The sequence below is a fragment of the Lethenteron reissneri genome, unplaced genomic scaffold, assembly GCF_015708825.2.
Source record: "Lethenteron reissneri isolate LAM-NWPU_2019-01 unplaced genomic scaffold, ASM1570882v1 scaffold_1938, whole genome shotgun sequence".
Classification (NCBI taxonomy): Eukaryota; Metazoa; Chordata; class Hyperoartia; order Petromyzontiformes; family Petromyzontidae; genus Lethenteron; species Lethenteron reissneri.
Genome location: NW_026891705.1, coordinates 421,564 through 446,981, shown reverse-complemented (window position 1 = coordinate 446,981; position 25,418 = coordinate 421,564). Strand labels below are relative to the sequence as shown.

General features: G+C 50.6%; 1 protein-coding gene across 1 annotated transcript in view; it reads right to left on the bottom strand.

Moving 5' to 3' along the window:
• LOC133339642 (myelin protein zero-like protein 3) overlaps window positions 1-24,229 on the bottom strand; it is a 40,297-nt gene extending 16,068 nt beyond the window's left edge. Inside the window, exons 1-2 of the mRNA XM_061547796.1 lie at window positions 24,184-24,229; window positions 22,090-22,205 (exon numbers count right to left, since the gene is read on the bottom strand). Coding sequence (XP_061403780.1) covers window positions 22,090-22,117 — 28 coding nt within the window. The 5' untranslated portion in view covers window positions 22,118-22,205; window positions 24,184-24,229. The remainder of the gene's footprint in view (window positions 1-22,089; window positions 22,206-24,183) is intronic.
• Between the last annotated feature and the right edge of the window lie 1,189 nt (window positions 24,230-25,418).

Genomic DNA, 25,418 nt, shown 5'->3' with positions numbered 1-25,418 from the left:
AGTCTGTGTTTCTCTCATCATCATCATCACGGTGGCTATGAGATGTTGACTACCTCGCCTGGTGTACAGGAGGTCGTGGGTTCGATCCCGACCTTGACGACGCCTGCTGCTGTCTATTTGGAGTCTGTGTTTCTCTCTCTCATCATCATCACGGTGGCTAAGAGATGTTGACTACCTCGCCTGGTGTACAGGAGGTCGTGGGTTCTATCCTGACCTTAACGATGTCTGCTGCTGCTGCTGTATATCTGGAGTCTGCGTCTCTCTCCCCGTGGTGGTCACTGCGTGGATTTGTTTCCGAGTCCTCCGGTTTTTCCGGGTCCACATGTAGAATCAACATCGCCACGCGTTTAGAGTATTTGACTGCTGCTGTACGTTTCCACGTGATGATCATAGGGGCCATCCTTAAGTGACGTCACGCACCTGGGGGGGGTCAGACATTTGTGACAATGTGTGACGAGGGAGGGTGGGGGGGGTTGAGAAATGTGACGTCACATCTAAATGCGCAACTTTAAATAAATATAGACAACACGTTCTACTTAATTAAATAGACTTTTTAATAAATGTTTTCTCCTACAACATCAGAGTGTAGCTCCACATTAAATACGCACTTCAATGACAATAGTTCAAAGCGATTTGCAGCATGTTTTATTTTTGCGGGGGGGGGGGGCAGAGCTTTGTGACATCATATTTGAGGGGGGGTCTGCCTTTTTGTGACGCCGTGTGACGATGGGGGGGGGGGGGTCAAAAATCGTCCAGAATTGAGTGACGTCATTTATGGACGGCCCCATATCAGCCACGTGGTTGAGATGTTAACATTTGTGATGGGCAGGTCGCTTCTGATAAAGAGGCACACATCTCAATGGCGCCTTACACTGGTAACAATCAAGTTTAGTTTTAGTATGGATCTCGATAAGTATGGGTCTCTGTGGGTCTCTGTGAATATCTATAAGTATGGGTCTCTGTGGGTGTCTGTGAGTCTCTGTGGATATCTGTGGGTCTCTGTGAATATGGGTCTTTGTGGGTTCTGTGGGTCTCACTGGATCTCTGTGGGTCTCTATGAGTGTGGGTCTCTATGAGCGTGGGTCTCTATGACTGTGGGTCTCTATGAGTTTGGGGCTCTGTGAGTGGGGATCTCTATGACTGTGGGTCTCTATGAGTGTGGGTCTCTAAGAGCGTGGGTCTCTATGACTGTGGGTTTCTTATGACTGTGGGTCTCTGAGTGTGGGTCTCTGTGGGTGTGGATCTCTATGAGCGTGGATCTCTATGAGCGTGGGTCTCTATGAGTTTGGATCTCTATGAGCGTGGGTCTCTATGAGTGTGGATCTCTAGGAGTGTGGGTCTCAATGAGTATGGGTCTCAATGAGTATGGGTCTCTATGAGTGTGGGACTCTATGAGTGTGGGACTCTATGAGTGTGGGTCTCTGTAAGTGTGGAGCTGTACTGGCGCGGTTCGTCCACTAGGGGTCGATGGGGCGCCGCCCCACCAAGCAGCTGGGGATAAATTACATTATGTAACACGATTTTTGTCCCTGGGTGGTAAAGTGTTATTTTCTAATTGCTTATGCCTCAATAGTACAGAAAGCTTGCTGCTATTATTATTCCCCACAAACGTTGCTTTCGTGACCAGGTATTTTCGTGAAAGAATGACACAAATGCACACCACGTTTTCTCATTGAAAATAGGCACATTTCAAAATATCAGTGTCCTGGTCACAAAGCAAAGTTTGTGGGGAATATCAATCGCCACTTTCTGTACTTATGAGGCATAAACAATTAGAAAGGAACACTTTACTACCCAGGGACAAAAAAAAACCGTTTTGTTACCGTTCTGCCTCACGGCAGGTGTTTTGCTCCACGGCAGGAGTGGGGGTGTGTAGACAGGAATTTCCTGTTTTGAGCTTGAGTTTGGTCACGTGACCAGGAAGTTCCGATTTGACAGCCTTTCAGCCACGAGGCTGGGGGTCCGCCATTACACAGAGTTCAAGATGGTGGCACAAATCACGACCCAGTGAAGACAGCTGTAACTGTACATTGTGGGACTTTAAGAAGCATTGTCTGTAAGTTCGTTCATGTTCTGATAATATTGGGAATGCTGTTATAATGTTAGAACGACCGTTATAATGCCGTAAATGACTTTATGAAGCTGTTAAATTGTTATGATAAATACGAGGCCTAGTTAACAACAAAGCCTGCAACTTGCCTTATTGTAAATGTTACTTGTAATTGAATAAGTCGAGTCAAACTTGTACCCAAGTAACTATATTGCGATCTGCAGAGCAAGGATGACGAAATGTATCATTCATAGTGCTGTGTTATATGCAATGCTGTACATCTGGGGTGTAGTGTGATGATTGCACGATGTGCCTTTGTTTAACACAGGTGCTTGTTCTCTTGTATAGCTGTTCAGTGCTGTTGTGGGTGCCTGGTCCATCCAGGATCTATTGTTGAGTTTCAGGTTATCTAGGACAATGTGATGCTGTAGTGGTCATGCAATGTGTTGATGTTTCCAAGTATTAACAGATGGTGTATCTGTGCTGTGTTTTTCCATCAGTTTTACCTCGTTCAATTAAATAAATTACGTTTGGAGTCGGATGTTCACCCTGGCTCTGAGGGTTTATTGGATGCGAGGTTAACTACTCAGCGGTGCAACGCAGCGCACAGCGAGGCCGAGACGGTTACACAGTGTTATTTTTCGTACAAAAATACTTTTGACTTGAAGCTTTTGTGACTGCAGGAATTCAAATTCTCTGGGTCTTTCGGTAAAGTCACGTCGATAGGTTCCAATTGATAAAAATAAAATAAACAAAAATCTACGACGTTTCGATCACAACACAAGCGATCGTCATTAGGAGGACGATCGCTTGAGTTGTGATCGAAAAGTCGTCGTTTTATATTTTATTAATATGGAACCGATCTACATGAATTTACCGAAAGACCCAAAGAATAAAAATACTTTTCTATAAATTGTTTTTGTTGTGTTTAAAAAAAGAAAGTATAATGATGCTTTAAAAGCGAGCTGCTGAAGATAACATTTTAAGTTGTTCACATGAGATAACCACTGCAACACCACATCATGGAACCTCCCTTGCCAGTATAAAAAAATAAGTTTTAATCGTTTCTGGCAATAGAACAGGAGGGATTAAGATGTTGAAACACCAAACTGAAACCTTTTCTAGGAATCCTGTCTGCATTAACCACACACATGGTGGTGGTGAACATGCAAACAAAACCAAGCTCTGTTGGTATGTGATGATGCGTCGTCTTTGAAACGGATTGATCCACAGCAGAGACAGCTTTCTTCAGAGCCTCGTCTCAAGTGGTGTTAGACCAGAGGATAACGCCAAAAGGCGAACAGCACAAAGACAATGCCACTCTCAGGACATTGTAAGCTCGTATGAGCAGCTACATCATGGGATCTTTCTTGCCGGTATCAACGTATAATAATAGGTCTGGTTGTATATATTGTATCATGGAAAATGTAAAAAAATTCATGAAAATGGAAAATATGCAAATTTCTGAAATTATTAAATGTGTGTAAAATATTACGTGAAAATGTATGTACATGATATATATGTGTAATATTAATGTGTGTGTTAGTTTGTATCATGATCACCAGGTGTGCGTGTAGTTACGTGTATTATTATTTTCTTTTTCATTGTGTACGGGGTTTATTATGCGTGTGTGGTTGTTTGTAATTGGTGTGTGTGTGATGTGATGCTCGGATTCGTTGTCTAGGGTTGTATCGTGTCTTGTGACGGTGTGTGATCAACGTGTGTGTGTGTATGTGTGACGCTTCGCTACGTTGTCCAGGGGTGTATTACCAATCGTGAGAATACAATGATTCTCGCTTTAACTTTTACTGATTATGGTTTAGTGTAATTATGTCCAGTCTCAGGATTCAGATCTCACTGCAGGATACAGTTCTTATAATTAAGATAATTATGAATGAACTTAGGAAGGAACCACTTTAATTTCTAAAAACACTCCAATATGCGAACGCACTTATGATGAGAATTGCCACAACAGTACTCCTGCAGATATCATACTGATCGATCCGTACAATTAAAACATCACTGGTCAAGTCTCATGGTTACGTTGTTAAACAGAGCAATAGAACAATAGGATAAATACTCTTTGGTTCTTTCGGTAAAGTCACGTAGGTATAAAATAAAAGATATCACGACGTTTCGATCGCAACACAAGCGGTCATCCTCAGGTGGAAAAAATATAATCCAGCAGTTGAACTGCTGAATCAGCGAGACAGCAGTTACAACAACGAGGTTATAGATGTAGTGTTGACAAAGTAGGCAGAGACTTCCCTTTGTAGGGAACACCATTTATTTGCTCTAACGACTAAGAGCGTCTCTAACACGGAGAGGTAACGGCCTCTCCCACCCGATAGCCTAGAGGATACGTCCTCACACTAAGTGTGCCTTCACACTATACTCTACTATCGGGAATTCCTCCGCTAAGGGATCTAGGGGAGGCTGTGCTCACCCGACCTTGCTAAGGTAACGGGTGCCGCCACTGGGCCGTTCGGACCTGGCCCTGACAAGGGCCGGGCGTCGCAAGTTCCAGGGCGCTACCATAGATGTGTAGTGGTGATACGCGCTGGCAGGGGGGATCGTGAGGCAGCGCGTGGTGGGTGGTTACATCACGGTCCGCAAGCGGGTGCTCACATCACGGTCCGCATAGGCTCCGCCCCCTCGGGAGTGGAGGGCTATGTAAGGGGATGCGCGCGGGCACTCGGGGAGTTGGTAACCAGTGAAGACAGAAGACGGAGGAAGAGATAGGCCCTGGGACCCCTAGCCCCGCTGCCCTTGTAAGGGCCGGGGTTCTGTGAGGCTCAGAGGCGAGGCCTTGGGATTCACGGCCCGACGCCCTTGTAAGGGCTCGGGCTGTGGAACTCAGTGGTCGCAACCCGTGGCCTGACAAGGCGGGTCTGATAGCTCCCTGTGGGAAGAGCGTAGCCGGAGAGCCTGAGGGCAAGGCAGAGTTAGGCACGCGTACCCTACGGGAGAGACTGAGTGCGGCCCGAGCCGGATGCGCGTAGGGGTCTGATAGCTCCCCGTGGGGAGAGCGTAGCCGGAGAGCCTGAGTGCAAGGCAGAGTTAGGTACACGTACCCCACGGGGAAGACGGAGTGTGTGGCCGAGTCAGGCACGCGTGACATAGGTGTTATCTCGGTTAGGACTGTTACCCGTGCAACCGTTGTGAATAAAGAGTGCTGCCCCGTAAACTCGTCTCCCGCCATTATTGATGATATTACAACTGGTGTCAGAAGTGAAACTGTCTTCAAGTCATGGATACCAGGAAGACTCATCGGACTCACGAGCGTGACCGGGAGGACGACCACGACGAATCGGGCCAGCGTGCATCGGGAGGAGAGGAGGAGGAGATGCCGACGCCACAGGACCCTTCACGGGCGCCCGACGATCCGCTGGGGTTCGACACCGGACTCCGCGACGCGCACTCTCGTCTGGCAGAGCTGCTACTTGCCGCGGCGTCCATCCTGGCGGAGATCACCACGTCAGGAGGAGGAAGGATGTCGACGGACGTCGACAGGGGTCGCGTGGGAGATTCCCGCCAAAATGTGCTTCGCGCCAATAACTTTGAAAATGGCGCCATTTTTACCGAGCGGCCGTCAATCGCGAGCAACATGTGACCGGGGACCTCCACTCTCTGCCGCTCACGTCATCAGCATGCGCTACGAGCCGCCATCAACCGCCCGGGATAGGGGCCGCCATTTCCCATACCGACGGCGTGGCGCGGGAAAATCACCTGTCGGAGGACGACATGGTTTTTCAGCAGAGACTTCCCGCGTTGACGGCCTTCAAAGCCGAAGGGGGTGACTGGGGCGCCTTCCAGCAGAGATTCCTCGCCCATCAGGAAATGTCGGGCTGGTCCGACGCTACGGCGCTGCGGGCACTGCCTGCGATGCTGGACGACAACGCGCTCGCGGCCTTCAGGTCCGCCCCGAGGTCGGCCCGCTCCACACTCAGGGCCGCGCTGGGCCTCATGGCCAAGGTATATGGACCACCCTCGGCCTGCCACCACCAATTCTACGGGCGACGGAAGGGGAACACGGAGACCGCGCGCGCCTACCGCACAGCGCTGCTGGCTCTCGCGGACGCCGCCTTCCCTCGTATGGACGAGGAGGGACAGGACGCCATGGTATTGGAACAGCTGCTGACGTTGGCTCAGGACCTGGGGGTCCCCATCAACACAGCGGACGAGGTGGACGTTTGTTCGTTGCGAGTTGCAACGAGCATCCAGGCGCATGAGGTCCTAAAACGGAAACAGGCGGTCGTCTGCGCTTCTGCCGCGGTCTCAGCTCCTGCCCCGGTGGACACCGAACCTCAAGTCAGCCGCCCACGGGAGGAGGCATTCGCTACAGCGCGACCGGGGGATTGGAGGTCGGGGGTTCGTTCGCCACTGCGATCGACCCGCAAGCTGGAGCAACCGAGATCTGCGACGTCCCTCGTCACGTGCTACAACTGCGGCCTTCATGGCCACGTGGCGTCCGGGTGCCGCGCTCCACGTCAGCGCGCCACGGGACCTCGACTGGATGACGACCAAGCCCCCAAGTCGTCCCAACTACCCCCGGCAAGTCGCGGCACTACACATGCTCGGTCCACATACACGTCACACATGGGCCGCCGCTTCGCGGCTGAGGAGGCACGCGTGGGGGCCGGGGATTCGGTTCGGAAAGGGGGGTTCGTACGAGGGCCGGGGGAAATTGAATGGTCCGAGTTGGGCCACAGGATGGTGGCTGCGTCGGCCGGGTCGTCTGTGGTTACGGGATTTATAGACGGTATCGAAGTCAGGGTGCTGGTGGACACGGGTGCGTCGGCGACTATCATTTCTGATCTTATTTACAACATTCTCCCCGTCCAATGTCGGCCTCTGCTCCCGGTAGACGTGCCATGTTACGCGGCGAATGGGGGCTCGTTGGGCATTGTCGGCTAGATTCGGGCGAGCATTTGCATAGGGGATATTAAATTGGCGGGACCTGCTTTGGTCTCTTCTTCCCTAGCGGTTCCATGTCTGTTGGGTACAGACTTTTTGGCTAAGATGCCCATTAAAATTCTTGTTGATCAAGGTTGTATCGAGCTGCCATCAGGTCGCCGTATTTCCTTTTTGTCTAACCCTACTAAACTGCGAATGGCTTGTGCGACGGTCCAAGCGCTAGCGACCCATACGGTGCACGTACCCCCGGGTTCGCAGATGTTGGTACCCCTCCGGTTGCGGAAGCCATTGGGGGGGGAGACTGTGGGGCAGGGCGTGCTTTTGGGTCCGTCGAACAGAGCTGTGGGGGGTCTGGACTTGGCGGTGGCTCAGACGTTGGTACGGGCTGACAGGGACCCGTTCGTCATGGTTTTGAACGCGGGTTCGCGGCTGGCTGTTATTCCGCAGGGCACCGTGCTTGCTCACGCAGCACCGGTCCCTACGGAAGAGCGGCTTATTGCGCACGTTGATCCCATCCCGGCGCAGAAATTTCAATCAGGGGAGGACCTGCAGTGGTTGGACTCGCTGTGTGCGGGCTCCAGTAATTTGTCGAGTGTGCAATTGGGTGCGCTGCGCGCTCTGCTGATCGAATTCTCGGATGTGTTCAGCAAGCACAAATATGATATTGGGTGCACAGACCTGTTACGCCACCACATTGAAACAGGTGACGCAGCACCAGTTCGGCAGAATCCCTTCCGGTTGAGTCCAACCGAGAAGGAACACGTTCAATCGGCCGTCAGTGACATGCTAACCGCCGACATCATTTCGCCCTCATCCAGTCCATGGGGAGCACCCATCGTTCTGGTTAAAAAACAAGACGGGTCCTTGCGGTTTTGCGTAGATTTCCGTCGCCTCAATAAGATCTCCGTGGCTGATGCGTATCCGCTCCCCAGAATGGATGAGTCTCTGGATGCATTAGCTGGGGCGCGGTATTTTTCTACGCTAGACTTACTGTCGGGATTCTGGCAATTACCACTCGACGACGAGTCGAAACCTAAGACCGCATTCCGGACCCCAGTGGGCCTGTTCCAGTTTAATCGGTTGCCCATGGGCCTCCATTCCGCTCCCGCGACGTTTCAGCGCCTTATGGAATTGGTTTTGTCGGGTCTGCAATGGGATACCTGCTTAATTTACCTTGACGACGTCATCGTTTTCAGTAGAACTTTCGAGGAACACCTCCAACGATTAAGGGGGGTGTTCCTGAGGATGCGATCGACTAAGTTAAAGTTTAAACCGGCTAAATGCCACCTACTTTGGGAATCCGTACGGTACTTAGGCCACATTGTCGACTCTTCGGGGATCTCCACCGATCCCGCGAAGACAAACTGCGTCAGTTCATGGCCGACGCCCACGTCGGTTACTGAGGTCCGCAGTTTCATTGGATTTGCTTCCTACTACCGTCGATTCGTTGAGCATTTCGCCACCATAGCCAAACCCTTGCATGCTCTGACAGCCAAAGGGGTCAGGTTTCGCTGGGGGCCAGAGGAGGAGGCTGCGTTCTTCTCCCTTCGGGACGCCTTGGTGGGTGCCCCGCCCTTGTGTTACCCTGATTTTACGAGACCCTTCCTGCTGGATACGGATGCCAGTAACACAGGCATTGGGGGGGTGCTCTCACAGGTGGTCGGGGGAGTCGAACGGGTGGTCGCCTACGGTAGGGTTTTATCGCCAGCGGAACAGCGCTACTGTGTGACCCGTCGCGAGTTACTGGCTATTGTTTTTTTTGTACAGCAATTTAGACCGTATCTCTACGGCCGTCATTTTACAGTCCGTACGGACCACGCGGCGCTTTAGTACGCATTGCGGGTCGCCCAACCCTCGGGCCAATTATCACGGTGGTTGGAGGTCCTCCAGGACTACCAATTTACGACCACTTACCGTAAGGGGTTGCGCCACACCAACGCGGATGCCCTGTCGCGGTTGTCGCCTCGTCCCGAATGTGTGTGTTTTATGGGGTCGGCGCGCTGTAAACCGCATGTTGCTGTCCCCGAGGGTGAGTTGGTCGCGGCCGCGAATGCACCGTTGGTCGACGTTCCCGCTACTCCTGCGGGCGGGGACTCGCTACTTTCACTGTCTCTCGTTGAGTGGGGCCGACTCCAGATGGCTGACAGCTCCCTGCTTGCGTTGCGTCGTAGGGCGGGGGGTCCCGAGGAAGGTTGGAAGGGAGCCGGCTCCTGGCTGCTTTAACAGGGCCTGCTAATGAGATGGGACAATATGTCCCGGCGGCACGCACTCGTCGTGCCCTCCGCTATGCGGGGCAAAGTTGTTCTGGCCGCACACGAACGCCTCTTGCATCTAGGAGTAAACAAAACGCTCGCTCTGCTCCAGCGGGACTGTTATTGGCCGGGGATGGGGAGCGATGTGGTCAACATACTGAAGGGGTGTGTGGGGTGCGCTCAACGGAAACCACCGCCCGTTGCGGCTAATCCGCCGCTGCAGTCCATTCAGGTCTCGTGCACGAACGAGCTCGTTGCGTTGGATATCTTGGGGCCTTTTCCGGTGACGCCTAGGGGTAACAAGTACCTGCTGGTTGGTGTGGAATACTTCACTCGATGGCCTATGGCGTGGCCGCTTGCCAACCAGTCGGCAGCGGCCGTGGCGGACGCCTTTGTCCAGGGCTATGTCTTGGACAAGGGTGCTCCCGAACGCTTGCTGACCGACCAGGGGAAGAATTTTTCGAGCAAATTACTGCATGAGGTGTGCGACCTTTTGGGTACAAAAAAGGTGCGTACCTCCCCGTACCACCCACAGACTGATGGGATGGTGGAGCGACTCCACAGAACTATAACTTCCATGTTGTGCCAACAGGTATGCGAGGCACAGGTTGACTGGGACTTGCAGGTCCCGGGTGTCCTCGCCGCGTACAGAATGGCCCCCCATGCAGCTACGGGATTTTCCCCATTTTATCCGATGTACGGTCGGGAGGCCGATCCGCCCATGGAGACCCAGCTGGGACTTTCCGTGCCGCGGCCTAAATCTAAGTTGGCCGACTATATTAAATTTAACATAGCAAAACTGGCCGAGGCACGGGAGGCTGCAAGGCTGAATTCAAGGTCTCGCCAAATCGCTAACGAGCGCTTGCGTGCACGGAAGGTGTACGTGCATGAATGGAAACCGGGCGATAGGGCCTGGCTGCACTGCCCGCATGCGCCGTTGTCTACGTCTCCTAAATTGCTGAGGCCGTGGCGGGGACCCGTGGAGGTCGTGCGGGTTGCACGACCCCAGTGTGTTCAGATAAAATGGGGAAAGCGCCGTTGGTACGTTCACCCCTCCCGGCTGAAACCATTTTCGGCACCATATGGCCTTCCTTTATGTCATGAGGACCGAGCATGTGATGTGGCCTGCGACTCGGGGAGGGAAATGTCTCCGCCTGATCCTCACATGTCTCCGCCTGATCCGCTCCCAGGTGTCTCGGAACTGACGGCTGCCGACCGGCGGCGACCGGATCCCCAAGGCACGGGCGGTTCTTCCAGGCCTGCTCCGTGCCTTCCTGGGCTGCCGGAGCCACCGGACGATCGACAACGTCCCGTCCCGTACGACGGACTGGCCAGGCGGACTCGCGCTAGGTCGCGCCACTTTTCCTGACTGAATAAATGAGGGGGGGTGCGGGACGGTTCGGCCGGATCGTCTCGTCACAGCGTTCCCCGTCCGTCCGACCGCTCTATCGTTACGTTCAAGGGGCGAGCGGGGGGGGGGGGACCAGGGGGTCAAGGAGACGCTGGACACGTCGGTCTCATAAAACCTTTTATTGAGTTACTCGTCGGTTTGTACATAGGTTCGTTGTTATTACTGTTTAATGTTCGCGGTTATTGATGTGTTGTGTTCATGTTACGGGGCGCACATGTGGAGTGGGGTTTTTTTTGCAGCCGGGCCGGCTGTGAGCTATGTGGGAGGGGGTGATGTAGTGGTGATACGCGCTGGCAGGGGGGATCGTGAGGCAGCGTGTGGTGTGGGTGGTTACATCACGGTCCGCAAGCGGGTGCTCACATCACGGTCCGCATAGGCTCCGCCCCCTCGGGAGCGGAGGGCTATGTAAGGGGATGCGCGCGGGCACTCGGGGAGTTGGTAACCGGTGAAGACAGAAGACGGAGGAAGAGATAGGCCCTGGGACCCCTAGCCCTGCTGTCCTTGTAAGGGCCGGGGTTCTGTGAGGCTCAGAGGCGAGGCCTTGGGATTCACGGCCCGACGCCCTTGTAAGGGCTCGGGCTGTGGAACTCAGTGGTCGCGACCCGTGGCCTGACAAGGCGGGTCTGATAGCTCCCCGTGGGGAGAGCGTAGCCGGAGAGCCTGAGTCGAGGCAGAGTTAGGTACGCGTACCCCACGGGGAAGACGGAGTGTGTGTCCGAGTCAGGCACGTGTGACATAGGTGTTATCTCGGTTGGGACTGTTACCCGTGCAACCGTTGTGAATAAAGAGTGCTGCCCCGTCAACTCGTCTCCCGCCATTATTGAAGATATTACAGATGTATCATATCTCGACGTCTTCGGGTCTCGAGGTGAGTGCGGACTGACTCACGCTGGGAGAGCCGCCATTTTTATACTCCTCTCTCCCAACCGCCTTCTCTCGAGAGGGTCTGGGTCTGACCATTGCCCCCCCCCCAGCCCCCTCCCTCAGTGGGCTCTGGCCCCCTCCCCCTGGTCAACGGTTATTGTAGTCGTGGGTCGTACAGCTGTCACTCAACAACCCCCTTGGCTGTTCTGCGCCCCCTACACACCAGAGGTCGCAATCGGGTGCCCGATACCCGTACCCTACCCGATACCTGGCTACCCGTACCCGGCCGGATACGGATACGGGTACCCGTTTGCGACCCTGGTGCGGCCGGGTACGGGTAGACCGTGAGTCACTGGTGAGTAACTGTTTGTCACTCATTTCCCAACGTCTTGTCTCTTCTTACAATTCAAGTTCCTAGAATCAACCCACCCGCGCCTGCAACATGGCTTCATCCCAGAGGTCGCAATCGGGTACCCGTACCCTACCCGATACCCGGCCGGATACGGGTAGGGTACGGGTACCCGTTTGCGACCCTGGTGCGGGTACGGGTAAGGACCTCTGCTACACACTGAGGGCGCCACTAGAGGTGAGTGTACCTGACCCATACAATACTGCTACACAGGAAAGTACACATGTTGAGCGGGATCTGAGCTGGAAAAGAATTCCATCCACGCAAGCACGTCAGTTGTGTTAATGGGGGAGATTAGCATGAATGAGCTTCCGTCGCCGCATAAGAGTATCATGCCCGCATATGCGCTCAACAGCAGTGTTAGTGAGAGATTAGCACCATGAAAGTGCAATCCAAATGACATGTGCGCATGAGAGTGCAATTCAAAGGGCAGGTGAGTTTCGTTTCCCCAATGTAACTGCTGCCGCAGCCACAACTTAGTTTGTAGAAACCAGGATATAATTTACAGACGGGGTCAAATCACGGATTTGTTCATTGTTAATCAGTTTATGCTCGAACAAGATTTGTGGCACTTATGTTCAGATGGTGGGTGTTAATAAACATGCAACTAGTCGTATTCAAAACCTCCTGAGCTGCATCATATAACTATACATTCTATCAAGTTAACATTTAATCCTACGATGTTTGAAATTATTCCTATGAGGTGGTGGTCAATCCACCTTTACAACTTTCCCAAGCCAAGCTTGTAAATAATTAACCTCCAGATATTTTTTGTGTGGGTGAGGGAGAAGTTCACAGGCCTCTGTTACTGCGTTTTTTTAGAACTCGCTAAATCCAAATATATATATAAACTAGCTTTACTACCCGGCTTCGCCCAGGACTTGGATTAACCACGCCCGGCCGCCTTTGTCTCCCCAGTGGCAATATTCACATACCACACCAGTTACTCGTTTGAGGCTGAGTCGACCTAGGGGAAGCCCAGGACCAGTTCAAATAATCGTCACCGGTGGTGACCGTGAGCGGGAATCGAACTCGGGCCGCCGGGTTCGTAGCATAGCGCGCTAACCCCTACACTACCGCTCCCCACACACACACACGTGCACACGTTCATAGGTACACATACACGCGCTTGCTGCAGACACACAACTTTTAGGGTGCGTACGGCAGTAAACGACTGAAAAAATAAGGCAACACTGCGTGAAGAACGCCTTAGACCTGCAACACATTTGTATAGCACTTTAACCGCGGAGGGTTGGGGGGGGGATGCGTGGCATCAGCGGGCACACTGCGTGACGCTTCCGCATGCGGGTGACATGACAGAGATGTGACGTCACAGCTGACTTGCCATTCAAAATATATGCATTATTGCGCCCCCCCCCCCCAAAAAAATATGCAAAAGGCAATTTTTATACTTTTTGCATGGTGTACCGTCTGGAAAGTACCCACATGCCAAATTTCAAGTTTGTTGCGTGTCGGGAAGTATGCTAAACATTTTGAACAGACACACATTCACACATTTCTCTTTTATTTATGTAGAAAACATTACTATTACATAAAAAATTGGCAATATAAATTAGTGCAGTGTACAGTGTAGTGTATAGTAGTGTCGTGTAAAGTGACTTTGTAGGATGAACGTTGAAATTCATAAGGGCACGGGGTGACCAATAAGGTCTGAATTGCATCAGGCACCCCCTGTGGGTGCACCACTGGTGTCAAACCCCCTTCCCAATATCACCTCTCTTTCTGTGTGTGCGCACGTGTGTGTATACCTGATATCTTTTTTGTGTATAATAATAAAATACGCGAACATTCAGACTGCCGTTCCCTCGAAATCTGTCCAGCAATCTTCGATATTGCACAAGACCCGTGCACACACTCTCTCGCTCGCAGTTAAACCGTAAACTAGTATTACCGTCCACGTAAATCGTGACAATTTAGAAAATATACATGTTTAAATTATTTAATTTCCTTAGCAACTCTGCGCACGCGCTGCGTATTAGATTGTAGCGGGTGCCACTCCGGCTACACACGGTGTATATTTATATATATGGGATTATCAAAGTAAAATTATAGGTTTTATTATTTTACTTTGATGTACGACGTATCGCTAGTTATTACAACTAGCTGCATCAGGCGACGGCCAGATCACAAATCTGGCCGTCGCCTGAATAAGCTAGTTGTAATTACTGGCCAAACGTCGTGCCCAGATTGTTAATGTTGTGGCTTGGCTCTCCAACACGCCGGTGTGCTGTACTAGTGACGAATTGGCACGTCAAATCTAGATTATGGCACGTTCTGTTTACGTGACAACCCTTACTAGTTGGCTGTGTCGGGTGGTGGCGGGTTTTAACGACACATTTATGCATTTACACGATCTAACCTGAAAACCTCTATTATGAATAAAACAGCAGTTGTGTTAAGATGTTCAAACACCAAATAGAAACGTTTTGTAAGGAATCATGTACTGCATTAGCTACACGTACCCGTGATACTGGCAAGGGAGGTCCCATAATGTAGCTGATCAACCCCAGCTATAAATGCCTTGATAGTGGCATTGTCTTTGTGCTGTTCCCCTTTTGGCGTCCTCTGGTCTAACACTAGTTGAGACTAGGCCCTAAAGAAAGCTGTCTCTGGTGTAGACCAATCAGTTTAAAAGACGATGCATCACCATATACTACCAAAGCATGCCTGCATGTTCACCGCAAGTACGGTGAATGCAGACGTGATTCCTTGGAAAAGGTTTCTGTTTGGTATTTTATTGGCAAAAAGGTTAAAACCTATTCTTAAAAAATTAAACCCGTAATAACAAAGTTTTTCACTATAAATCCTTTAAATGCGTGGCGGCTAGAGTCCTCTCGTCCTCTGGCTTGAGATGGCTGCCACCTATGGGTCAGATGATTTCCTGCCACCATTAAGCAATTGGTAATTAAATATAAAAAATAATTTGCTTAAAAAGTGTAAAATTTTGGAAAAAAATTTTCACGAAAATAAATTGGCACGCACAATGAGTCTGTGTGCAAAATGTCAGCTCGATTGGATCACGGGAAGTGGGTTAAAAAACGACCGAAAGATTTGCACGGTCGTAAGCGCGCAAGCAAGCAAGTGAACTTAATATAAAGGATTTTTTTTTTAAATGGCGTTTTCCCAATAAAGTAGTTCCCTCGGTTGCTGATTGGCCGACGGCACGGCTTAGCCACGTGACTTAACCAGCGGCTCCAATTGGCCAAAATCGGCGGGGTGACCAATAAGGTCTAAATTGGTCTGTAATAAGGTAGGGCACTGACAAGGGGTTGGCAGGTGTGGTGGTTGTTAGATAAACAACCACCCGGTGATCACCACCCCGTGACCACCACCACCCCCTCTGACACAGCCGGGGAGGGGGGGGGAGCGTGGGGATGTCGCTCATCCAGCAGCGGAGACTAAGCAGTGCTCGCCGCCGAGGCGAGGACTTGCAGCTCGGTCGATGGTGGCGTTCCGCTCTCGTTGTCTCTGCTCCTCCTCCTCCTCTCCCGCATCTTCTTCGCGATGACAAATCCTATAACGGCGACAGCGATCACCAGCAGAGCCACTGCGGCCAAAATTATGGTGGTCTCGCCGTTACCGTTGTAGTTTTTCTTGCTGGGAGCTTCCACCACTGTGAAGGGAGAGACAGAGAAAGAGGAGGCATCGCGTTGAGAATGGTGGTGGAGGTGGTGGTGGAGGTGGTGGTGGAGGTGGTGGGGGTGGTGGTGGGGGTGGCGGAGAGTTCACAACCCACACGCACGTGGCACAGACTCGATCAGTGAGGCTGTGTCAGGTGGTGGTGGTTGTGGTGGTGGTTTCACAACCCACTGCCAATCAGTGCTGTTAAAACAGTTGATGCATCTGCCGATCATCTCAGTCAGTCAACCCACGGCACCTGCTGGGTCTGTCCCGTGACCTCCTCCTGCACCTAGACTGGCAACGCAGTCATCCCATGGCATCTGGATCTGTACCGTGACTACCTCCTCCTGCACCTAGCCTGGCACTGCAGTCAACCCACGGCACCCGGATCTGTTCCGTGACCTTCATAGGTGCTGCTACTCGCCACAAACAGCACTTTCCCCAACAGTCTATCAAGGCAATACAAGAGATATTTGTCTTTGTTATACGTTGAGGAAGTTACGAGTGGTCGTTCTGTGGGTAGACTTGCCCCCACGATAGGAATGTAGAATTTCCACCATCGGCTAATCTGGGCTGTAAACTGTACTTCAATCTATAAACTATTCTAATTCTACCCAGGTCAAGGCCTTACTGAGCTGTGTAGCTCTTTGTGAGACAGGCGGCAATGATAGCCGCTCAACCAAGTGGCCAATATCTTCATCATCATCACGTGGACATTTAGCAGCCAAATACTCTGAACGCATGACGTCGATTCTGGAGGACCCGCAGTAAAATCCATGCGACCACGCAGAGAGAGAGAGACACAAACTCCAAATATACAGCAAGGGTCAGGGTCGAACCCACGGCCTCCTGCATACTAGGCGAGGTAGTCAACATCTCCTAGCCACCGTGATGATGATGATGATGATGACAAAGACGCAAACTCCAAATAGACAGCAGCAGGCATCGTCCGCTGAAACCGTTCGAGAGAGAGGGAGGGAGATGGAGGTAGCGGTTCCAATGTTACCTTGAAATTATTTACGTAGCTCCTTGTCCAAGGCGCCTTACACAGCATTAACAAGGCTACGATGTGTGAATGTTAATGGTGGTAGATTAGATGAATGAAATAGAGGGGAGGAAGCGATGGTGTGGTGAGTCTGTGATGATGCGTGCATTCAGTGAAAGCGACATTGATGGCAGTGTAATTGATCATGAATGGATTGAATGAATGAATGGGATTAATAAGTGGATAGCTGTATCATGAGAATACTTATTATTCTGAAGGTAAATGATGATTGATGAATGGATTGAATGAATGGGGCTAATGAGTTATAGCCGTGCAATGAGCGTAATGAATGGGAAGTTGTTTCACCTTTCGAAACGACATTCAGAGTGATGCTCAATATGACCGACGACTTAAATGGCTCGCACGTATAATCGCCGGCATCTTCCATTCTCACGTCCGAGATCTTGACGGAGGCGTCGCCCCGGCTCAGATCTCCTGCCCACTCGATGTTGGGCAGTAGAGGAGTCGGCTTCTTTTCGAAGACGAGGATCTGGATGTGGGGGGAACTTGTGAGCGATCGCGAGCGCGTGTGCTTGTGCGTGTGAGTGAGCGGCAATTACCAGATCATCGGCATGATGATGAAGGTCCTTAATGATCGTGAGCAGAGGGTCAGGGACTCCGAAAGCACAAAGAACAACTCAGAGCCCAGGCCTACTAATGGTAGCATAGGCCTTGACCAGGTCAATAAAGCAGAAATGTAGGTCTTGTTGGAATTCCCTATACCTCTGCTGTAGCAGACGGACAGAATATATGGTGTTTGTGTTGGACCGCCCTTGCCTGCAACCTCATTGGGGCTATGCAAGCCTCTCCCTGAGTGTGCCTAGCAAGGCGATGTTGAATAATCCTTGCGAGGACCTTTCCAGCCACACTGAGGAGGGATATGCACCTGTAGTTGTTAGTCTGCGCGGTCTTAAAGCAAGGGACCACCAGGGCATCCTGCCAATCCTGCGGAACCCGTTCTGTGGTCCAGACAATTGTGACGATGTCACGTAGGGCAGTCTGCAGCACACAGACGCCACCATCCCTCAGCATGTCGCTTGGGAGATCGCTCTCACTCAAACATACACGTGCAATCATTACGCTTGCTTGAAAATATATTTTTTAAATATCATCTCACCTGTAGGTGTGATCCATTAGCTGATTTTCTTTCCCAGCTGACCATCTCGTCGTCAGGGACGGACTTGTTAAAGCGACATGGAAGGAGCACGTCGGAGCCGACTTCTGTCTTTACGAGGCCCTGAGCCAGAGCTAAGCCACCACAGCTCAGGGCGATGGAGATCCCTGCAATAGATGCGTGAGAAAAAAACACATTAATCACACGGCAACGTGCCGAACGGCCATAGCGCATCGCGTGGTGCAGCGGTAACACTCGCTTAGCCTCGCAGGAAGAAACACCTGAGTTCGATTCCATCACTTTTCTACAGTGAGTGAGTGGAGTTTGTGTGATCTCCCCTTGTACGACAGAGTGAGTGAGTGTAGTTTGTATGATCTCCCACTGTTCTACACAGTGAGTGAGTGGAGTTTATATGATCTCCCCCTGTACTACAGAGTGAGTGGAGTTTGTATGATCTCCCCCTGCTCTACAGAAGTTCAACAACAACAAGAACAGCGCACATTGGCCGTGTGTAACCCACAGACAAGGCCACGCTCAGTACACGGTTGACGCAAAGCTGGTTCAGGGCTGATACATGGGGTTGATAATACTGGGTGGCAGTGCGTGGGTGGCAGTGCGTGGGTGGCAGTGCGTGGGTGGCAGTGCGTGGGTGGCAGTGTGTGGGTGGCAGTGCGTGGGTGGCAGTGCGTGGGTGGTTGTGGTTACTGGGTGGGTATTTTCGGGGATTTCCCCACGACAGTCAAGAATCATCAGCACAGTGCACGCGATGCAGCAGCAGCATCAGCAATATAATCTTGTGTCCACACTGCAGGAGGAATACGATGTGCTATGATAACCAATGGATCTCCATGGGTCTCCATGGGTCTCTATGGGTCTCTGAATCTCTATGGGTCTCTATGGGTCTCTGAGTCTCTTTGAGTCTCAATAGGTCATTATTAATCTCTATGGGTATCTGAGTCTCTATGGGTCTCTATGGGTCTCAATAGGTCATTATTGGTCTCTATGGGTATCTGAGTCTCTATGGGTCTCTATGGGTCTCTATGGGTCTCAATAGGTCATTATTGGTCTCTATCGGTATCTGAGTCTCTATGGGTCTCTATGGGTCTCTATGGGTCTCAATAGGTCATTGTTGGTCTCTATGGGTATCTGGGTCTCCTTGGGTCTCTATGGGTCTCTATGGGTCTCTGATTCGCTATGGGGGTCTCTATGGGTCTCTATAGGTCTCTGAGTCTCTATGGGTCTCTTTGAGTCTCAATAGGTCATTATTGGTCTCTATGGGTATCTGAGTCTCTATGGGTCTCTGTGGGTTTCTATGGGTCTCAATAGGTCATTATTGGTCTCTATGGATATCTGAGTCCCTATGGGTCTCTATGGGTCTCAATAGGTCATTATTGGTCTCCATTGTTCTCTGATTATATATGGGTCTTTATGGATCTCGGAGTCTCTATGGATCTCAATGGGCATCTATGGGTCCACTGAGTCTCTATGGGTCTCTATGGGTCACTGAGTATTCATACTGCAGGAGGAATCCGATGAGCTATGAAGCTTTTTCCCACAGATGTCCAGTAGGGGCACGCGGTAAGAACGTGACACCAACAAACACGATATCAGTGCAGAGCACAAAACAGGTCAACACAACTTACACAGACGCATGCACAGGCGCACCACTGAACCACCCCCCATCCTACCAGGCAAAGCCCCACTGAGCTATTAACTTGCTTCTCACAAGCGAACACGGCCACCAAAAACTGATTGCAACTCAACAAAAGTTGCCCCAAATCATCATTTGACCTCCTTTGCCAGTACCAGAATATAATAATAGGGCTGTTCCCCTTTTTTCTGGCAACAAAACTATTATATTTTGGTACTGGCAAAGGAGGTCTAATGATGTAGATGCTCACCCCGAGCCGTCGTTACTTTGATAGTGCCGCTGTCTTTGAGCTGTACGCCTTTTGGCGTCATCTGGTCGAGCACCAACTGAGACGAGGCTCTAAAGAAAGCCGTCCCTTGGTGTGGACCAATCAGTTTCAAGGACAATGCCAATGTATTATCATAGTGTGTTTTTTGTTTGCATTTTGACTGCAAGTATTGTGGTTAATACAGACATGAATCCTCGTAAAAAGGTTTCAGTTTTGTTGCAAGAAAAAAGGGGAACAACCCCTATTATTGACCCAAACAATTTGGACATTGATAGCAGCAGCAGCATCAACAAACATGTCAACGCCTTATCAGTGCCCTACCTTAGCACAGACCAATTCAGACCTTTATCGGTCACCCCGTGCCCCTTGTAAATATCAAAGTTCATCCTACAAAGTCCCATCGCGAGACAGAAAAGCAAACAAATAGACACTAATCAGTTCAACACGGAGGCTTTCACGACCAATATCATCCAAAATAGAGGGGTTTTTTGGGTTAGATCGCGTAAGTCTATAAATGTGTCGTTAAAACCCGCCAACACCTCTATTATAGACAAATAATTTTGTAAACTCAATTTCCCTGTTCAAGATAAACGGATCGGTTGACAGTTATGGCTCACACGAGGGGGTGGGTGGCCAGCACCACGCCCGGCCGCCTTTGTCTCCCCCAGTGGCGATGTTCACTACTACACACCGCTACTCATTTGAGGCTAAGTCGACCTTGGGGAGGCCTAGGAGCGGTTGAGATAATCGTTGGCCGTGAGCGGGAATCGAACTCGGGTAGCGCTAACCACTATACTACCGCTCCCCATACACACACAGACACACACACAGACGTAGACACACAGACGTAGACACACACACAGACACACACACAAACACACACATAGACACACACACAGACGTAGACACACAGACATAGACACACAGACACACACTCACAGACACACACACATAGACACACAGACAAACACACAAACACACACACACAGACACACACACAGACGTAGACACACACACAGACACACACACAAACACACACATAGACACACACACAGATGTAGACACACACACATAGACACACACAGAGACACACAAACACACACACACACACAAACACACACACAGACACACAAACACACACAGACGTAGACACACAGACACACACTCACAGACACTCACTCACAGACACACACACATAGCCACACACAGACACACACACGTAGAGACACACAGACACACAGACACACACACAAACACACACAGACACACACAGACGTAGACACACAGACATAGACACACACTCACAGACACACACTCACAGACACACAAACACAGACACACACACACGTAGACACACACAGACACACACGCGTACACAATTCACTCGCGGGGTTTCCCACTCCGTGATTGTTTAGTTACAAACCAGTTACAAGTCACCGAGGACTACGTTACAAGTTTTCTGTTCCTTAAAGTTGTCATTGTTCTGTGGACGTCAGTATGTGTTTGTGTTCGTGCATTTGTGCCCGCTAGCAGGAAGTCACGGGGCAGACCCAGCAGGTGCCACGGGTCTACTGACTGAGATGACCGAGATGACTGGCTGATGCACCACCTGTGCCCCCTACTGTGTCAACTTGCTGTGCTTTAGCCACCCGGCGCTCCGCTCGTTGTTGTGAGGATCGCTACTTTGCTGGAGGGCGACTGCCTGCAACTGCCCAGTAGTCTCAAGGTGCACCTAGCCTGGCACTACCAAGCAGCGTCCTTTACGAACCTCCTCCTTCTCCACAGAGGCCGACCTTGACACCGCTGGTACCGGTTCTCGGCAAATCCACTCAGCTTCACATCCTCCTGTCACTCCATCTCTTCTCTAGCTTGTGCCACTCACTCGCTCACTCAACTTTTCACCGACCCACCCACTCACTCAGCCACTCAACCATTTACCTACCCACTCACTCACCCACTCAGTTACCAACTCACTCACCCACCCACTCACACACCCACTCACTCACCCACTCACTCACTCACTCACCCACCCACCCACTCACCCACTCACTCACCAACCCACTCACTCACTCACCCACTCACTCACTCACTCACCCACTCACCCACCCACTCACTCACTCAGCCACTCAACCAATTACATACCCACTCACCCACCCACTCACTCACTTACCAACTCACTCACTCACCCACTCACTTACCCACCCACTCACACACCCACTCACTCACTCACTTACGAACTCACTCACTCACCCACCCACTCACCCACTGACTCGCCAACCCACTTTCTCACCAACCCACTCACCCACCCACTCACCCACTCACTCACTCACCCACCCACTCACCCACTCACTCACCAACCCACTCACCCACCCACTCACCCACCCACTCACTCACCCACTCATCCACCCACCCACTCACTCACCCACTCATCCACCCACCCACTCACTCACCCACTCACTCACTTACCCAGGAGCTTCATTGCGATGCTGGCCATCTTCAGCCTCTTCTCTCGCTGCGGGATCCGAGATGAGTGGCAGCCTCTTGTCTTGGTCTCTGTCTCTGTCAGAACGAGGAAAGAGACGCTGCAAGGCGACACTGACGCCTGCTCTGTGATGCTTCCAGTGTTCAGGGTTCTGCTCGAGGCGCGGCTCCGGCTGGAGCACGCCATATACCACACACATCAAAGTTCAAAGTTCATTTATTAGGTATAGTCCTCTTCTTGGTTCTTTCGGTAAAGTCACGTAGAAGGGAAGTAATAAAATAATAAAAATAAAACATAATAAAATTATTCTCACGACGTTTCGATACTATATATTACCTTATACATTGTATTAAACATCACACTTTAAAACTATTTATTATTATATAATGTTATACACTATACCATAAACCGTCGCGTGAAAGGTACAACGTAATTTTATACTGAATATATAGCAGTGTGCTATACAGTTGAGTGGGTAGAATAAAACATAGTGTAATATGACAAGGTATAGTCAATAAGCATATTAGTTGCTGCGGTGCCTTATTATTAACATTCCTTCCCTTTATTAATTCTGACCTTACTCCCTCCCTTTGATTCTGCTAATCCTGCATAATGCATGGGCATAATGACTTTAACCCCCTCGCCAAACCTCCTACGCATTTCACAAGTAGTGCTAATCGCATATCTGCATTTCCCATAAATATGCTAAATTCCTCTTGATATGCAAATTATTTTGTCAAGACGCTCTTCGCCCTCCATCCCAGCATAAATAGTCGCTCCAAGTCTGGAGCGTGACATTCAGACTCTGTCTACTTGACGGACCTGTTCTCCACCTGAGGACGGCTGTTTGCGTTGTGGCCGAAACGTCGTGAGAATTATTTTATTATGTTTTATTTTTATTATTTTATTACTTCCCTTCTACGTGATGACTTTACCGAAAGAACCAAGAAGATGAATCCCTGCAGTCACGAAAGCTTTGAATCGAAAAGACAGCAAAATATTGCAGAAAAATCACCCTACACCAACGCTGCGCAAATATCCCAGTGGGATGCAAGTCAAACAACACCAACCACAAGACAACTTAGATTAAGGCCATCAGTCTAACTCTGCACTACAACAAACAAACATGGCCAAACCAAAACACTTTTCGAAAATCACCTAAATAAAGCCATAAAAGCAATGAAACAGTGATCATAGGAACTGTGACCGAATTTTCATGTCGGTGATGTGCAGCGCGTCTTCTTCTAACGCTGGGGGGCCGGACAGACCCCCCTCTGTACCAGCGTGGACGGCACCCTCGTGGTGTTCACCTTCTGAAGCGCTCGCTCATCACCGTGGCGTGCGTGTTGACCACCACGACCACCACGTGACTTCGCTTTTGTGTTGTGCGTGGCGCATTGAGCGCCACAGCGCGTGGATTTTGTAGTGTTTGTTTATTTGCCTGCGGGTGACTTTGTGTGTTTCGTATCGGAATCGCCTCCAGTGCTGTTGCAATAAAATTTGTTTAAAAATCTCTCTGTCTCTCTCTGTCTATCTCTGTCTCTCTGTCTGTGTCTCTGTGTATCTGTGTGAGTATCTCTGTGTGTCTGAGTGTGTATCTGTGTGTATCAGTGTGTGTATATGTGTATCTCTGTATGTGTGTATCTCTGTTTATCTGTGTATCGGTGTGAGTGTCTGTGTGTGTGTATCTCTGTATGTGTGTATCTGTGTGTATGTATCTGCGTGTATCTGAGTATCTCTGTGTGTGTATATGTGTGTCTGAGTATCTGTGTGTGTGTATCTGTGTGTGTCTGAGTATCTGTGTGTGTATTTGTGTGTACCTGTGTGTGTATCTCTGTGTCTATGTATCTCTGTATGTGAGTAGATGTGTGTATCTGAGTATCAGTGTGTGTCTGTGTGTATCTGTGTGTGTATCTGTGTGTATCTGTGTGTATCTGTGTGTGTATGTATCTGTGTGTATCTGTGTGTATCTGAGTATCTGTATGTGTATGTATCTGAGTATCTGTGTGTATGTATATGTGTGTATGTATCTGTATGTATCTGTGTGTATCTGAGTATCTGTGTGTGTATCTCCTCACCTCGTGCAGTGCTGGAGGGGCCTCTGCTCTCGTCTCGAGTGCAGCTCCACCTCCTGCTGCTGCTGTCTGTGAGAAGACACGGAAACAGCCCCTCCAGATGTAGCGAGTCTGGGTTCAATGCCCCCTCCCTCCCTACCTCGTTCCGTCCCTCCTCAGTGAACCCGAACACGTCATTGCTCGGTAGTTGCGGAAGGAAGTGGGGTCTGTATCTGTGTGTAACAACAACAACATCAAGGGTGGTGTAGTGGGGGGTGGAGTCTTTGTCTGTGTGTAGCAGCAACAGCAACAGCCAGGCAGGTGTAGTGGTGAGTGGATGGAGTCTGTGTCTGTGTGTATCAACAGCAACTGCATCAAGGGTGGTGTAGTGGAGTCTGTGTCTGTGTGTAACAACCACCACAACAACAACCATAAGGCAGGTGTAGTGGTGGGTGGAGTCTGTGTCTGTGTGTAACAACAACAGCAACCACCACAAGGCAGGTGTAGTGGTGGGGGGAGTCTGTGTCTGTGTGTATCAACAACAACCACCACAAGGCAGGTGTAGTTGTGAGTGGAGTCTGTGTCTGTGTGTAACAACAACAACCACCACAAGGCAGGTGTAGTTGTGGGTGGAGTCTGTGTCTGCAACAGCAGCAGCAACAACATTAAGCGTGGTGTAGTGGAGTCTGTGTCTGTGTGTAACAACAACAACAACCACCACAAGGCAGGTGTAGTTGTGGGTGGAGTCTGTGTCTGTGTGTAACAACAACAACAGCCACCACAAGGCAGGTGTTGTTGTGGGTGGAGTCTGTGTCTGCAACAGCAGCAACAACAACAGCCAGGCAGGTGTAATGGGGGTGGAGTCTGTGTCTGCAACAGCAGCAACAACAACAGCTCACGGCCATTAAAATGGCGGCATCGCTGTCGTGTGTCGCGCGTTCTTCTCAACAACTTTGCCCAGGGAGGGTGCAGCGGGCGATGTGGGGGGGGGAGGTTCGTCGCTGCCCATCGTTAATCCGCGTGGCACGTTCCAGCTACCTGCCGTCGACGGAGCGACGACGACGTCACAGTCGAGGCTGTCGCGGCCCAATGGGAGGACGACGATGACGACGATGACGACAGGAAACGTTTCCGATGGCCGCCAGAATCAGAATCAGAAAGGGTTTTATTCGCCATGAAAGTTCGCACAGACAAGGAATTTACTTTGGCGGGAAGGTTCATATATTTAACATATAGGGATCTTACATCTTAAATAAGTG